The sequence below is a fragment of the Podarcis bocagei genome, assembly GCF_964188305.1.
Source record: "Podarcis bocagei genome assembly, chromosome: 2".
NCBI lineage: Eukaryota > Metazoa > Chordata > Lepidosauria > Squamata > Lacertidae > Podarcis > Podarcis bocagei.
In genome coordinates, this window is record NC_138126.1 from 63,004,054 (window position 1) to 63,020,630 (window position 16,577).

Genomic DNA, 16,577 nt, shown 5'->3' on the forward strand with positions numbered 1-16,577 from the left:
CACAACACTCATTAGCAATACTTAGATAAGGGTGAAACTGAAGTATCTATTTGCAAGAAAGAAAGAAAGAAAGAAAGAAAGAAAGAAAGAAAGAAAGAAAGAAAGAAAGAAAGAAAGAAAGAAAGAAAGAAAACACCTTGTGATCTTATTATGCCACTATGCATTTTGGCGTCTGTATCAATTATGAAAATATGTCAAAAGTCGACATGGGGAAGCGACAGATATTTGTCAAATAGTTCATCTTCCTTTCTGTTTAACTCTTTTATCTACAGTCATCTGCCCACCCAAACACATACACAACTGGGGACTGAGGCATAACTGCCCCACTTCTATGAAGAAAGGACATACTATAAAAAAATCAGATTAGTTTCTGAGCAAGTTCTATCCCATTTCCATCCCTAGCTAGGGCCAAGATTTAAACTGTTCCCCCTAATCGATGGACTCATTCTATCAGGATTCTGAAATGATCCTTACCCTCTTCCCCTTCACATTCAATCTCCAAGAAGCTGTGGGCCAGCGTACGCTCTCTTTTGCACACTCATCCACGCACGCACACCCAGCCCACCTTCTTCTTCTGCTTGTGACGTGCACGCTTGGCAGCCTTGGCACTGTTCAGGGGCTTCGGCTCTGTGCTGTTGATGTAGTCCAGGAGCTCATCCACGTCCCGGTGATCGACCGCCGGCTCTCCCGAGCTGCTGCTGTGCCCCAGCTTTTGAGGGAGCTCCTCTTTTCTCTTGGTCAGCCGGGAGCGCAGCTTCTCCCGGATCTCGGCATAGTTCCGGCTCGTGGGGGCGGCCGGAGGCTGCGGACAGAGTTGGGCTATTGGTCTGCTGCGGGTGCAGGAGATGGTTACTGATCTACAACTGCCACTGACAGAAACCATGTGCTTTCCTGCTCTCTCTCCCCTCTGATAGGCCCAAGGCTGAGCTGAGATCCACAGCTAGTTCCATCCACGTAACCACTGACACTACAGAGGCCCCAAAGCTGGAACAGCTGAGTGCAAGATGCAACAGCAGGGCTTTATTTCAGCAGCTCAGGACAGGAACGAGAGGAAATGACAGGGTTGAGAGAACTGTGTGGAAGTCCAAGGCTAGAATACTGGGGTTTGGGGGTGGAGAGAGAAGCTAATCTCAAGGCTACCAAGGCCAAGAGAGATGAGCAATGATGCATGCCATGCGTGTATTGTCAACATGGTGTTTTTCCAAGCCGCCCACATAGAAACAAGTCTGTGAGTGAAGGTCATGGATGCTGCTGACTCTATTCTACTTACCGCGTTGTGGCCGAAGAACTCACAGTAGCAGCAGTCGCAGAACTTTCCATCTTTCTGGGTTGTGGAGGACGAGGTGCAGGAGCTGCGCTCGGAGCTGCTGTCCTCGTCCTCGCCAAGCCCCTCGTCTGCCTCGCAGGACTGTGGTGCGTGGCAGCTTGTACCGTTGGGGAACTTGTGACCTTTGCAGGAAGGATCCCTGCAAGAGGAAGGAAGAACAGGCAGGTGAGAGGCAGGCCAGGCAGATGGGCTGAACTGGCCTCCAAGCTCAATTCTAAGTGCTGGTTTTGGTCTACAAAGCCCTAGGTGGTCTGTGAGCAAAATGCCTGACCGAGTTCATCTGTACAGACCCTGTTCTATATGTCACTGCCTTCAAGAGGACCAGGCAGGTAGACTGTTAGAGAAAGGGGACTTTCTGTTGTTGGAACACCCCATCTTTGGAGTTCACTCCCCAAAGGGGCTTTCACCTGGCATTGGAATGAAAGCAATCTTCTCTTCCCTGGGCCTCCACTGACAGATTATGAATGTTTCTGCAGTCTGCCTTTTTTTTTTGGGGGGGGGAGGTTTTAAAGCTGTTTACTGAGTCTATACCTATGTAGGTTGTGTATCATACATATATAGTATATGTAAAATTACTCAGCCCTCAGTAATAAGCAGGTTTCATTATTACATAAACAACAACACAAAAAACCCCCGAACTATCACTGGGTATATTCTCCTGAAAATGTATAGTTCGGAATTCCAATTATGGAATTCCAAATTTATTATATTAAGCAACTGTTTTTTTTCCTTCTTGGGATTATACTAGGTGAGTCCATTTAAACATGTACAACGTGTTCTAAACCTTATTCAGCCAATCTTTTATCTGTGGGCCTCATGTTCGCTTCCATTTATAAGTAACTTCTATTTTTTGAGGTTTTTTCTTACGATCAAGTGAAATACATTCTGTGAAATAAAAAAAAAAAAAATTCTGGTTGCAATAATGAAATATTTGACACCAGTTCTTGTTTCCGTTTAGATACCAGACTAGTGTTGTTGTTTTTTACTGTTTGCTTATTTTTTTGTTTGATGAGGGCTTATTTATTTATTGTTGTGAGCCATCTTGGACACTTGCATGAAAACATGCAACACAAATGATTGAAGCAAACAAAACAAAATGCTTCATCGTCTCCTCAACCCTGCAGAGGCCTGAAGATTGAACTCGGGGGGTGGGTGGGTGCTGCGAGGGGGGGTTAAGCCTGAGAAAGCAGAAGGCTTTGAAAGTGCAGCATCAACACAGAAATTAGACCAGTTCTGATGCTGAAATGCTGCAGGGCTAAGAATTAAAAAGAGGCTATAATATGGCTAAAAAATGGCAAACACAATGGAAAATAGGGATCAAACCCTGCAGCGCTCCAGCACCCCCGTCTTCAGAGAAGGCCAATAATATTACTTTGCAACACTTAACAACAGGTTCTGAAATAACTTTTTCCTTCATGGCAAAATATTCATGAAAAAAGTTTCAATGGAATACAAAAGGTTTGTGGACTCTGTAGGATAGATCCATGAGTGGGAGAGATTCCTGCCCGCTCTCATTCACAGCTCTTTCGTTCCAAAACTATATGGAGTTTGCATTCTAGTGTAACTTTTTTCATTTATATTTTTTTATGGAAAGAAAAATGTTATGCCAGCACTGACTCTTAACAGAGCAAGTGAAGCTCCAACAATGGCGGGACAGCTATGCCCAAAATAACATTATCCAGAACTGGCACTTCTAAGAGCTAAAAAAAAACCCTGCCTCATGCATTGGTCCCAGCAGGTTGGACAGGCCCTCTCTCCAAATGGTTCGTGGTAAGCATCACTAAATCTAGACGAGCAAATGCTCAAGCCATCCCTACTGTAACAGCAATCCCCTCAGGCGCAGAAGTCACAGACTGCCTCTGGTTTCAATTTTTTAGGACAGGATTGAACACAAGCCTCCTTTGGGAGCTGGAGAGAACACAGCAGGGAAAGAAGACCAAGTTGCCCATTCAGCTGCCTAGACAACACAGGTGAAAAGATGGCTTCTCCAAAAGTCCTGTTAATTCAGCATTCACCTTCATTTGCTTGCACGAAGTATACAGGGCAATTAGGCTCATCGTTATTTGTTTGTAGAGCAGTTACATGACAACGAGAAATTATCCTGCATTCATCCTGAATTTGTTTGCAGGATGCCTACACATCCTCCCAATAATCACTCCTCCATCTCATACATTTTCCTGTCATTTCCAAGGTGCAAATGTCCACTTTTTTGAAGGTGGATCTACTACACTAACTAGGCCAGGATTTCCCAAATTTGGGACCCCAGCTGTTGTTGGACTACAACTCCCATCATCCCTGGCCAATGGTCCTGCTAGCTAGTGATGATGGGAGTTGTAGACCAACAACAGCCGGGGACCCAAGTTTGAGAAACCTTGGGCTAGACCAACAGAAAGCTTTAATCAACTTTAATTGTGCCATCCTGCAGTTCTGATATGCACTTAACCCCCCCCCCCAGCAAAATAGTGACACTGTAGAGGTACCCCTAGTCTATCCACCTGCCTGGAGTTTCAAATGGTTCACTCACACTGAGCAGAGATAATCGTCCTTAGGCTGCAATCCTAAAATGAATGCCACATATTCTACAGCCAATGGCAGCAAGCATGACTTCAGCCAAGTGGCAAATTACCCCAGGAAGGTGCTGGGCACATTCCTATCAGCAACCCTATGCCCAGGGCTCCACTCACCTGTTGGTGCTGGGCAGTTGATGCGAGGCAGTTGGAGGACCCAAGGAGCCACTGCAATGGCCGTTGCATGGATGAGTGCAGCCTACGGGAGGCGGTATCTTCAGCAGTGGCACATTGGCAGTTGGCAGGTGTGGGCTCTTGCAAGATCCAGTGGGAGGGGAGTCTGCTCCTGGCTTGGGCACCGGTGTGTGTGGACTGAGGGCTGGCGCAGGGAAGGGGGCCGCCTGCGGTGAGGAGCTCAGGTGGACGTGAGGAGGGGAGCTGAAGGGCCCAGGGTGGGCAGGCATCTGCTTTGTCGGGAGGAGTGCCGGCGGCTGCGAGGGGAGGCCTGTGGGGCTGTTGGGTGGAGCAGTGAGGTCCACATGCCGGTGGTGCTCCGAGGAGTGGAAGGCCTCTCCTGCAGCCAGATGGAAAAGAGAGAGCTATTAGGGCCAATCCTGGACAGCAGACTTTTCACACACTACTACAAGGGGCAAAACATTCCACGGGTGCTAAGCTTCCCCACCATGGAGACCTCTGCACCACAAGGTTCTTGCCCAGAAGTACTGCCCCTCCCAGAATACCTCCAAGGCTCTATGGCCATACACCCAGGCATGCCGCTCAAGCCAACCCAACCTGGTGATCATATTCTCAGCTAGAAGCTTCCCTGTAGCTGTGGTACTTTCCAACATACCAGGGCTTGCAACATAACATGTTTCCTCAAAACATGATAGGGTGTTTGGCCACACATATGACATGTTTAACATTTTAAACCCACAGCTCTCAGAAGGGGAAAGGGGGGCAACCCTTGCCCTTTGGGGCTGTGCTAAGGTCTCACTCAGCCCAAGGAGCTGGCCCCGAGAGGAGGCAAGATTCCACAGTAGTGAGCCCGGCAATGTGCTGCCACTTTTTGCCCTGCGGATGTGGTCAGCTGGCCTTCCCCAGGCCCCGCCCATACAGACCTGGCGGGGTGGGTCTCCGGCACATGCTCTTGAACTGCTTGGGAAGAGTTTTGCAGAAGTCGAGTGAGGTAGGCAGAGGCGAGCCTGGGGTGCCGCTGGGAGCTGGGGAGAGCGCGTGGCTGTAAGGGCAGGCTTTGAGCCCACCTCCCACAGCAGGGGCCTGGCTGGCACACTCCGGAGGGAGGCCGGGGTGCTTGTCACCTGAAATGGAGTCAGAGATGGAGCTGGCTGCTCTCCAGGCCCCTCACTCACCTCCCCACTTGTGGCACCTCATCTGGGTTGCAAAAGGCCTCTGGTGGGAAGACCTCAGTAAGCAGGGACCTTCATATAAAGAATTACTCTCCCTCAGGAGAAGAGCAAGACAGGCTTGTGCATGGTCATCCCTTCTCTGACAAAATGTATTGATATAGGTTGCCAGATGCTAGCACTTCCTCACACTGTTAAGCAATTTCCACACCCCCTCCCAATGACTACTGGCATAGCCTCCATAAAGAAGCTGTAGGGAGAACCCCGCATCTAGAAGGGAGAAGAGCATCACTGGCCCAGGGGCAACATGAACTTACCTGGTACAACTGGTGTTCCGCCCAGGGAGCTCCCTTGAGCTGCCCCATTGGCATGCTGGGAGTTCCAGAGCCCCGAGAGCTTGTGTGCAGACAGGAAGGAGCTGGGGTCCCAGTCTCCCGAGTTCCCGTGGCACGAGGATGAAGATGACGAAGACGAAGAGGAGTGGGAGCCTGCCCCGCAGGACTGTGACTTGCAGGCCGTATGTGACAGCGAGACCTGGGAAGAGAATGGGCGGCTCAGACCACAAATCCAATGCAACACGTCTGCTTGGAAGGGTAAGCTCATGGCTGATCTGTGAGGAATAGTAACATTGGACTAACCTTTGCTCCAACCAATTCTTGTCCTGGACCCACCATGGCACTTGCCCAGGAGGACGCAGACTCTCGGTGAGGAGACAGGCTTGTCTAGTCTTACCTCTACTCTCATTCCCTTTCCCACCACCGCAAATGATGACAGTGACAAGAAAGAAAAGAGTCAAGGCCCTGTTGTTGTAGGCAATGCATTCACTCAAGCCAAAGCTGGCAAGTTACACAGCCTAGAGCTGGGAGCAGTTAGGGTCCCAGAACATAACACAGCCATCCGACAGTGGTCAAGGGTGTGCAGTGCAGCTTGACCAATCCAGGAAGGCCTTTTATATAGACTGCTGGCTTCACAGCAGTTAACCCTCCTTGACCCAATAACATCTGTCCCAGAGTGAGTGATGGCGTGCATTCTGGTGGGGTTAAATGCTTACCGCCAGCGCCTGCTCCTGGACTGCCCTCCTTTCTTCCTCTTCCACGCTCTGCCTGCAGCTCTGGCAGATCCACAGCGGCATCTCTCCCAACAGGTTCTGCACCAGCGTCGGTACAAAATCCGGAGGCAGCCGCTCCCCCGGAGAGATCAGCCCATTGTGGGATGGCCCTCCCCAATCTTTACGCTCCCGGTGGCACAGCAAGCAGCACGTCTGCACCGACTGGTTGGAGGTGGGCAGCACCTGCAGCAGGGCAAACACACAGAAAGCGAGGGTTGCTCACAGGGGACACGAGCCTGGGGAGCACTGGGCCATGCGCTATGGCGACAGGATATGCTTAGGAAAATCCCCAAATCTGGATTAGGGCAATACCTTTTGTCATGTCATGGCTTTCCCACAGAGCTCTTGCAAACCTGTGGGCAAACAGGCCATCCAGACAGCCAACAGTTGGATGCTCCCGGAAAAGATTTTCTAGTGCTTCCTGCCTAACTCTGCTATTACTACAATACTGTTCACACTAAGCGACCTCAGAACTAAGCACAACAGCAGAGTGGCAGATCCGGGGCAGCAGGAGAGGGAATGAACAGTCTGTGATGGCAGAAGGATGTGTGTTTCTGTGTGAGAGCCACAAAGGTGCCTGATCTGTATCTCAGTTCCCTCTGTCCCTTTTATTCTCCCACCCGCAGTTGTCCGCCAGCTCACAACTCCTGCCTCAGCACAGGACGCTGCTTCCCCCACCCAATGCTTCCAGCACTATCCCAAGGCCCTGTGGGCCCAGAAGACAGGCAGCCTGCTCCCCCTTGCTCCTGTGCGGCTGAAGACGGAGGAACAGCTGCAAACCGTAAGGCAGAAACCTTCTCCTGGCTGCTCCTTTCATTCCCACACAAGGCCTTCAGCTTCCTGTCTGGCTCCGGGGCGGAAGCCAGGCGACAAATCAGCCTCGGCACTGCTTAGAGATGGTGACAGGCATGAAGGGTTAGGGGCAGGGTCGCATTATTTCCCCACCGACTGAGGAGCCTGGGACAATGGGCCGTGCATCTGACTGCTGCTGCAAAGCAGATGGTCGTTCTCAGACTCAAGGTGAGACAAAGCCCAAAGGGGCAAAGGGTGCAGCATGAGGAGGAGACAGAAGGAGAACCGGTGTTCCCTTCTCACAATCACCGCAGGAACAGGTGTGCTCGGGGGCAGGGGTGACAGAGGAAAGTGACAAAGGAGTAGTTCCACAGCAGGATGTGGGCTGGCAGCCTCAGAGCATGCCCAGAAAATCAGACACACCCCCTGAGGGGGAGAGTCCAATCAGCAACAACTTGTCAGCGTATGTGAGAGAATATTAATTACCAATTCCATGGTTCTATAGTTTAAGGTGAGGTTCTTTTTCTGCATTCTTTCATCATAAAACCAGAAAATGCTATTCATCAGAATGAAGACAAATTATCTTATCAGGAGGAAATCTGGCACTGGAAATCCAAGAATGCCAATGTGTGATAGCAGTTTAATTGTGTCCTGTTTTTGCACACCCCTTTTCTCAAAACATACCTAGAAATTTCCCCTTTCACGTAAGCGAGAAAACCAAATTGCTGTTTTGGTGAAAGTCTGTTAAGTATTCCTAAAGTTATGACAGTTCAAAGTTCCCATTTTAAATAAACAATTTAACTAAGGGCAAGTATGACAAAATGGATCTGTTGGGCAGACTGAAGTTCCTCTGGTTGAACCTGCTTCCCCAAGGAAAAGGGTTGCTGCCAGAGGGAACAGGTTGGAGCAGTGTGCATTTCTAGCTGCTCTGCGTGCGACATTGTGCTGCTGTGCATGTTCAAAAGTGGTGGGCTGCTTGTGCAATGGGCATCTGTTTGTGCATGCCTGCATATGGCATACCCTTGCACATGCCTAGCCATGGCATGCTCCTGCTTATTCCTGTGTGTGGTGTGTTGCTATGAAACTTTGATTATTACGTGCTCCAGCAGATGTGTGCATGTGTGTGTATATATCAAGAGAAAAGGTGCCACAACTCCATTAGACTGCACTCCTGGGGCTTAGCTCACAGCCCCCACCCCTTCCACTCTGCTGGCAGAAGCCCAGCGGTTCCTTCACCTTTGATCTTCTCTCTCCCACCCACTTTGGATTGCTTTGTAAGTCTTTAGAATTCAGAAGAAGAGCAAAGCAAAAGTGCAAGTCTGATATCCTGATCAGTTTTGATAGCTACTCTGCAGGTTTTGCTTTCAGTTCAACATGTACAGTTTGTACTTTACAGCTTAAGGTAAGCAAATCAAAAGTTTAGGGTTATATCCAACTAAATCATTACATGCATGGAATGACTTCTGCAAGTGCACTGGAACTTCTCTACTCTCCTCCAAATCTGCGCTGGAGAGTTGGAGGGAAGAACCAGAACAGATTTAGGGAGCTGACAGTCGGGGGGGGGGGGAGGAATTTCATTGTGTTTACCAAATCTGTTCTGCTTGCACATTGATTTCATTGGATACAACCCTTAGAATGTAAAACTATATATCTAACTAAAGACCAGCTTCCCAGCTTCAGAGTTCTCCCAACTGATATAAATAGAAGATTTGGGCTGAAAAACCAAGATAAAATTTGTGTGCACAGACGCTAAGTTGTAAATGGGCACGGCATATAGATCAGACTGTGCCTACCTATGTTTTAGACTGCAGCTCCCATCAACTTCAGCCAGTCACCATCCAAAACATCTGGAAGGCATTGGGTTGGCAAAGGCTAAGGTAATACATAGGTTTTTACCAATTCCATGGCAGAGAAGCTAAGGCTGTTGCCTTAACTTACTGTTTCCATGCTTTTTGGTGCCTGAGAGATTTCATAAATGCCTTAACTCTTCTCTTAAATGAGTGTTGTTGTTTTTAATCCTAGAATATGCACCTATCACCGGCAATCATCAGATGTTGATTTCACCTCCTAAATTAAACACTGCAAGGCAGACAAACATCTCCTTAAAACACACTCATCTTTGTTCCCTAGGCAAGCCTCTTCTCACCACACCTTTGTTCCCTGGAAATCCCTATCAAGGAGTGAAGTTCTCAAAAGGAGGACTGACACAGCAAGAGACAGATTCAGAACACAGGACTCCAAACCTTGTCATGCCTGTTTGGAAATTCCAAACTTTCTGGAACAAATTTCAATATTGTTGATGGAAGAAATAACTCTTTGGGTATAAGAAGTAGCACTCGTTATTTCCACAACTCCTGATGTCACTTAGAGTAAATGCAACCGAAGGTCTTTACTTTCAGCTATCCAACCCACACTGTAATGAAAAATATATCTACTGCTTAAGCAGTATCTATTACCGGGATCCCTGAAATGTATCCATTTCGCCTGTTGTTGCTGCTCCTGGACTTAGCAAACACGTCCCCGAGTTTGTCATAAGCTCCCTACCACCACCACCTCTACTTCACACACCTACAGCAACCCTCACCAGAGCCAGCCCTGCAATGAGGCAGAGTGAGGCAACTGCCTCAGGCGGCAGATACTGAGGTACAGGGAGTGGGCAGAGCTGTGTGTGCCATGTGGCCCATCCTGCTAGCCTGCTGCCCTCAAGTACAGTGGAAGATCCTGTTCATCATTATTGGAGTAAATTTCAAATGCCAGTCCAATTGGCTTCTGTATGTGCCTTGGAGCTGGGGCATCGTTTAGGGGGTTTTGTTGGTTGCTTTTTTCTGTTGTTGTTGTTACCTTCTTGTATCTTGCATTTTGTATCTTATGATTTATGTGTAAATTGTTCAATTTGGTTGTGAACTTCTTGACAATTTGTTTATTATTTAGGATTACTTGTATTACATTTGTAGTTATGTCATTTTTAAAATAAATTGTAAGCCACCTTGAGCATGGTTTTAACCTTGGAAAGGTGGAATATGAATAAAATGACTGACTGACTGACTGGTTGGTTGGTTAGTTGGGGGAGGGCACCAGCTGGTCCTCTGCCTCAGGCAGCAAAATGTCTTGAGCCAGCCCTGACCATCACCTATTCCTGCTCCAGCTTCTAGCCACAAGTGCCACAACCATGATAGTTCTACAAACTTAAGTAGGCCTTCCTAAAGAAGCAAGAGCTTCTCTCTCATCCTATCCAGCCTTCATTTTGAGTGCTGAGGTTGAGTTAGGAGGTATTGCCCTCTCATTCTTTGCTTCCTTCTGATCAGTAGTCTACAGGCAAGTGTGTGAGTGCCCCTCCTTTCCCCCCTCTTTTGCCTACTGATGATACTTTACACCCATCCAGCAGTGTCCTCCACCTACTGGCAGAGGAAGAGGAGTGCGGGGGGGGGGAGCGCCCCGCCCCCGGCAGTGAAATCACGGCAGGGTGCCATCGCGGCTGCCTCCCTGCCCAGGACACACGTCAGCCCCACCCCCGTCTGCTCTCCACCCTACCCTCGGTGCCAAAGCATGAAGCTCCGCCACTGCCTCCACCCTCATTTTAGTGAACATGCTGCTCTGTCAAAACACACTGGGAGCCTACATGGCCCTGCCCCATCATGTCAATTTAACTCAGGGATGGGGAACTTGTGGCCCTCCAAATAATGTTGCACTCCAACTCTAGAGAGCCACAGATTCCTCACTCCTGAATTCTAAACATTACGCCTCTTCTGAGGTTTCGGATGAGAACATTACCAGCCAAACACTTATCTCTTTGTTTTGTCTTGCGTCTGATCCAGATATGAACTGTCTGGTGCAGATTAATTCTCCTGCAGGGCTATTCCACGTAGGAAGTCACTTGTTTAGAAAGAGTCCCCGCATGAAAATTGCACCCTATGTCAAAAATGCATCACCTTGAGCAAATACTGACTCCTGAGTTTCCCCATTGTGGTGGCAGAGGTCGCGTGAAATATATGTAGGTAGAAAGTACTCTTAAGTATGGGGAACCCAGGCTGTGTGCAGACATACTTCAAAATCAGGGCAAGCTGCTCGTTTCCACATGGCTTGAACCAACCCTTTCGACATGCATTTACCAGTGAATTCAGTTCTGATTCACTACTCCATTTTGACCCCTTCCCCATTTCGGGCAGGCAGCCTGCCTTTTAAATATTTTTTTTCAAAAACTGTAGCTTAACTATGTCCGGTCACTTGAATGTTTATTCAGAGCCCAATCTGAATAAAAACAATCAATTCCTTTTTTATTTTTTCTATTCATGTTGGGTTTTTTAAAAAAACAAACAAACTGAAGGGTGAATGAAAGAAATGGCAGTGCTATCATAGGAATCAGTCAATCAATCTCCATGGCCAGCTTCTGCAGAAACAGGTTAAGCTGGTCTCCCAGAGATGGATCTTGAAGAGAAGTCTGTATGTAAGGCACAATACGTTAAGAGTCATTCAAAAGTAAAACCCTCAAGCTCTGAGGGAGAAAGAAGGGTCCTGTCCACCAGCCTGCAGCCATCACTGGCTGGACAAATGGCAGGCATTTAAAGAGTCACTACACATAGTGTGTACACAGGTAGAACTACCTCAGATGAGTGGGAATTCTGAGTCACTCTCTTTTCACATGTATAGAAGACTTGAGTAGTGGGGCAGGCCACCTTTTGGACACACCAGCAGGGGAGGGGGAGGTGTAACCCACATAGCCCTGTGACCCCCCTCATGCATTCTTTGTATGAATGAGTTGTTTGACCCCCTCCACAGTGAGTGCTCTTTCCCTGCAAGCTCGCCACAAAGGTCACATACATCTGGACACAACCCCAGAATCAAATCGCTGCTCATCTGACTGGACATGTTCTCCAGCAGCCTTGTGCACCTTAGAGATTTGCTGAGGGCAGAAAGGGATAGTGGCATGTTTAAGAACTATGGTCTATGGATCAGACTTCAGATATTTAATCCATATTTCTTAAGGCATGTGGGAAATGCCACAGTGATTTGTTGTTGTTTAGTCGTTTAGTCGTGTCCGACTCTTCGTGACCCCATGGACCAGAGCACGCCAGGCACTTCTGTCTTCCACTGCCTCCCACAGTTTGGTCAAACTCATGCTGGTAGCTTCGAAGACACTATCCAACCATCTCGTCCTCTGTCGTCCCCTTCTCCTTGTGCCCTCCATCTTTCCCAACATCGGGGTCTTTTCCAGGGAGTCTTCTCTTCTCATGAGGTGGCCAAAGTACTGGAGCCTCAGTTTCACAATCTGTCCTTCCAGTGAGCACTCAGGGCTGATTTCCTTAAGAATGGATAGGTTTGATCTTCTTGCAGTCCATGGGACTCTCAAGAGTCTCCTCCAGCACCATAATTCAAAAGCATCAATTCTTCGGCGATCAGCCTTCTTTATGGTCCAGCTCTCACTTCCATACATCACTACTGGGAAAACCATAGCTTTTACTATACGGACCTTTGTTGGCAAGGTGATGTCTCTACTTTTTAAGATGCTGTCTAGGTTTGTCATTGCTTTCCTCCCAAGAAGCAGGCGTCTCTTAATTTCGTGGCTGCTGTCACCATCTGCAGTGATCATGGAGCCCAAGAAAGTGAAATCTCTCACTGCCTCCATTTCTTCCCCTTCTATTTGCCAGGAGGTGATGGGCCCAGTGGCCATGATCTTCTTTTTTTGATGTTGAGCTTCAGACCATATTTTGTGCTCTCCTCTTTCACCTTCAATAAAAGGTTCTTTAATTCCTCCTCACTTTCTGCCATCAAGGTTGTGTCATCTGCATATCTGAGGTTGTTGATATTTCTTCCAGCAATCTTAATTCCGGCTAGGGATTCATCCAGCCCAGCCTTTCGCATGATGAATTCTGCATATAAGTTAAATAACCAGGGAGACAATATACAGCCTGTACTCCTTTCCCAATTTTGCCACAGTGGTAGATCTTCTTTATTGCTAATAGGAGGTTTGAAAGCTGACCTCGCTGTGACTGACACCACACTCCAGGATATGAATCACTAACAAAAGCCCGCTAGATCATGCTCATCCTGCAGATCGTAGGCTAAGCAGTATGTGCCCTGCATTGTCAGCGAAGACAAGTTTCTTGTTCTGTTAAGCAGTCATCTCTGCTCCTATTCCCCTGAAAAGCTGACTTGTCAGTGCCAATGGCTTGGCTACATCAGAACGGGGTACTTGCTTCCACACTAGACCAGTTCAACCTGGCTAAATGAAGTGATGCCGTATATTTAACTACCATGCACAATTTGATCATTTGCTGGTGGAGGGGACCCTATCACTGAAACCCTGGAAAGCTACTGCAAGTCTCTGTAGACAATATTGAGAGATGAACCAATAGGCCAAGTCAGAAATAGGCAGTTTCTTATGTTACTAATCAAAGAGTAGGGAAGATAAGATTTACTCATGCTGAAAACAATCACAAACAATTTTATTTATTTTTTACCAATTAGGTTGATCTACAAGTGTCTCTCTTTCAGACCATGCATTAAATGCTATCGCAGCATGCTACTGTTTCAGTTTGATAATGGTATTACCAGGAATACGAGAGGCTAAAGGTGGGGTTCAACTGAGTCTTGGTAGTGGAAGCCTGTGCAAGGACCTCCACTAGCACAATGCCTTTCTCACTTTCCCAAGCCCCACAATTGGGTGGGGGGTGGGGGGTGTTCAGGAAAACCCCCAGGACAGCACACAAGGGGAGAAGAGGAAGGAATCCAGAGAAGGAACCCAGGAATCTTTCCTGCTCCTGCTCCAGACATTTTTGGTCAACAACTACCATGCTGCCGTCCAATATCATATGCAGTACTATATACAAGTAATTAGAAGACCCACTTAGTTCAATGGAGCTTACTCCCATGTACGTGTGCGTAAGATTGCAGCCTCACTAATACTAATCTAGATTTAAAATTTCATCTACAACGTATTAACCTCTAGATCAGCCTTTCTCAACCTTTGGTCGCCATATGTTGTTGGACTACAACTCCCATCATCCCTGAGCACTGGTCCTGCTAACCAGGGGTGATGGGAGCTGTAGTCCAACAACATATGGCGACCCAAGGTTGTGAAATGCTGATCTAGACCAGTAGTGGAGAATCTCTGGTCTGCAAGCACTAATTAGGCCTGACAGGGTTTCTAGTTTGGCTTGTGAGGCAGTTTTCCCCAAACCACACCCACCCAACATCATATATGACATCAGTTGTGGGCCAGGTAAAACCTCAACAGCTAATGAACAATCTGGAACTTAAAGGGTGCTCCCAATTGTGCCTTGGTAAGCAAGGCTTGCTGACAGTACTGACCTACGAGTGCCACTGAATTTTTCCATTCGCAGGCCTCACTTTGATTCAAACCACACATGGAAACGGACTTCAAAGAGGCTTGCTGTAACCACTGAGCAGCTAATCTGGGCAACGGGGTGAGCTCCCGTTGCTCTGTCCCAGCTCCTGCCAACCTAGCAGCTCGAAAGCACACCAGTGCAAGTAGATAAATAGGTGCTGCTGTGGCGGGAAGGTAAACGGTGTTTCTGTGCGCTCTGGTTTCTGTCACGGTGTTCCGTTGCGCCAGAAGCAGTTTAGTCATGCTGGCCACATGACCCGGAAAGCTGTCTGTGGACAAACACCGACTTCCCTCAGCCTAAAAGCGAGATGAGCGCCGCAACCCCAGTCACCTTTGACTGGACTTAACTGTCCAGGGGTCCTTTACCTTTACATATAGGCAGCTATATTCACCTGTCAAAGCTGGGTCACTGGGTGAGGGAGGTAAAGATCAGGCCTGCCAGCCAGATCTAATTCCCTGCCCCTACTCCAGATGTTTGAAGCATAATTCCCATCAAACCCCAACCAGAATGACTAATCATCAGGGATGATAGGAGTTGCAGTCCAAAAATCTGGGGGCCACCAGGCTGAGTGAGGCTGCCCAGCAAGATCTTTGACTTACAGTCCACACACATTACCTCAACCTTTCTGGCAAGAGCTTCTGCAAAGGATTCCAACCCTACCTGCACCATGTGGCACATTAAGGGTTGAGCAACATGATATAGCTACCTTGGAATGACCTGCCTTCTCTGAGGCAGGCCTCCAATTTACAATGTGACAGCTAGAAAAATAACCAGAGTGCAAAGCTACCCACAAACGTTTTTAAAAGGGAATCAAGACCACCCCAAGGGAAGCGTTTTTATCAAAACATCACACACCTACAACAACTACAACATCGAGATACCACCATAAAACTTGTTTGGTTTGGGACTGCTAAGTTTTACCTGAACAACGTATGAAAAGGAGATGCCCTCGGCGATAAGGAGAACCACATTTGTAAAGACACACCTTGACTTAATTTTACCAGCTTTAAAGTTAAAACAGAAAATAAGTATTTCCAAAAATGTTAGGGGAAGGGTAACTACAGCAAGGAAAAGTGTTTAAGAGAAAATAATCCACTCAATCATTAGTTAATGCATTTCCCCAGAACATACCAAACTAATTGGACCATATAAAAACCAAAGCCCCAACCAGGAAGTGTTGTATTTATAGTTTCAATTCCACCCACTCCTTGGTCATGCATCCAACCAGCAAACAATTACAGTACTGAGCATGCGTAGTAGATCCTCAGGTGCTTTATAAGGGAAACAGACAGACATCTTTTAGGATAATACTGAAGGGAAAGACAGAAGGTGGGTGCTTTCTGATTGGCTGAATGGTAACACCACTACCACCCTCTCCATAGTTTCAAATTTTAGATGTGTCTGTGATTCCCCTCTGTCTACTATGAGGCTTCTTAACTTTGAAAATGGCTCAAACAATTGTAGTTCTGAGCGTACCCAGACTATAGCATGTTCCAGCCTATGCTATTCTTCCTGCTAACATTCAGGACTATATTAAGCAGGTGAGTCCCTAGAGAATCCTCTTCAGGTAATTGGAGAGTGAGAGTGTGCTGAATAACACAGGTAGTTCTGACTTCTGTTTTTAGATATACATTTCCTATAGGCTTCAAAATTAAATTTTCCTTGTGTGCTCACAGCTAGTAACTGAAATCTTCTTGTATTGTGGTCATCTTGGTTAGTATATTTTTATATTCAGGTGTGCTACCCCAGGGAGCCTTGGTTGACTAGGAAGGGACTCGTTTTCCCAGAGAGGAGGGACTTTCTTGTTGGAAGAGTCACTTGTTCAAGATGAGATACATAAGCTGCATCTCATCTTCCCATTTCTTAAAGCTGGAACTAACTGTGATTCCCCTCCTCACCTGTAGATATCCTGTTAGAAGCTCTCTTTTAAAGTCACTTCTGTGAGTCCAGCGCTGCCCTCTAAGACATATAGATGATTTATTTGCTCTTTGAAAAATGAGGAACTGAAAAGAGGGGTGAGGGCTTATGGTAAACTCCATGATAGAAAGCTATCTGTTTAAATTAGGGCAACAACTTTTAAATCTATAAATCAATTGCCCAAACCTTTAGCCACTTTAATGAAGGGAAAGTTTT

At 47.3% G+C, this 16,577-nt stretch overlaps 1 protein-coding gene across 3 annotated transcripts in view; it reads right to left on the bottom strand.

Moving 5' to 3' along the window:
- The window catches only part of FAM193B (family with sequence similarity 193 member B), a 33,887-nt gene that overhangs the window by 7,675 nt on the left and 9,635 nt on the right, over positions 1–16,577 (bottom strand). The window contains exons 1-7 of one of the 3 annotated variants that reach the window (XM_081185317.1): positions 6,250–6,375; positions 5,837–5,945; positions 5,516–5,732; positions 4,953–5,153; positions 4,012–4,408; positions 1,271–1,466; positions 566–802 (exon numbers count right to left, since the gene is read on the bottom strand). In XM_081185317.1, the coding sequence (XP_081041443.1) occupies positions 566–802; positions 1,271–1,466; positions 4,012–4,408; positions 4,953–5,153; positions 5,516–5,732; positions 5,837–5,872 (1,284 nt within the window). In that variant the 5' untranslated portion in view covers positions 5,873–5,945; positions 6,250–6,375. Of the gene's footprint in view, positions 1–565; positions 803–1,270; positions 1,467–4,011; positions 4,409–4,952; positions 5,154–5,515; positions 5,733–5,836; positions 5,946–6,249; positions 6,490–16,577 lie in introns of those variants that run through there. The other 2 variants (XM_081185315.1, XM_081185316.1) reach the window with 2 other exon arrangements.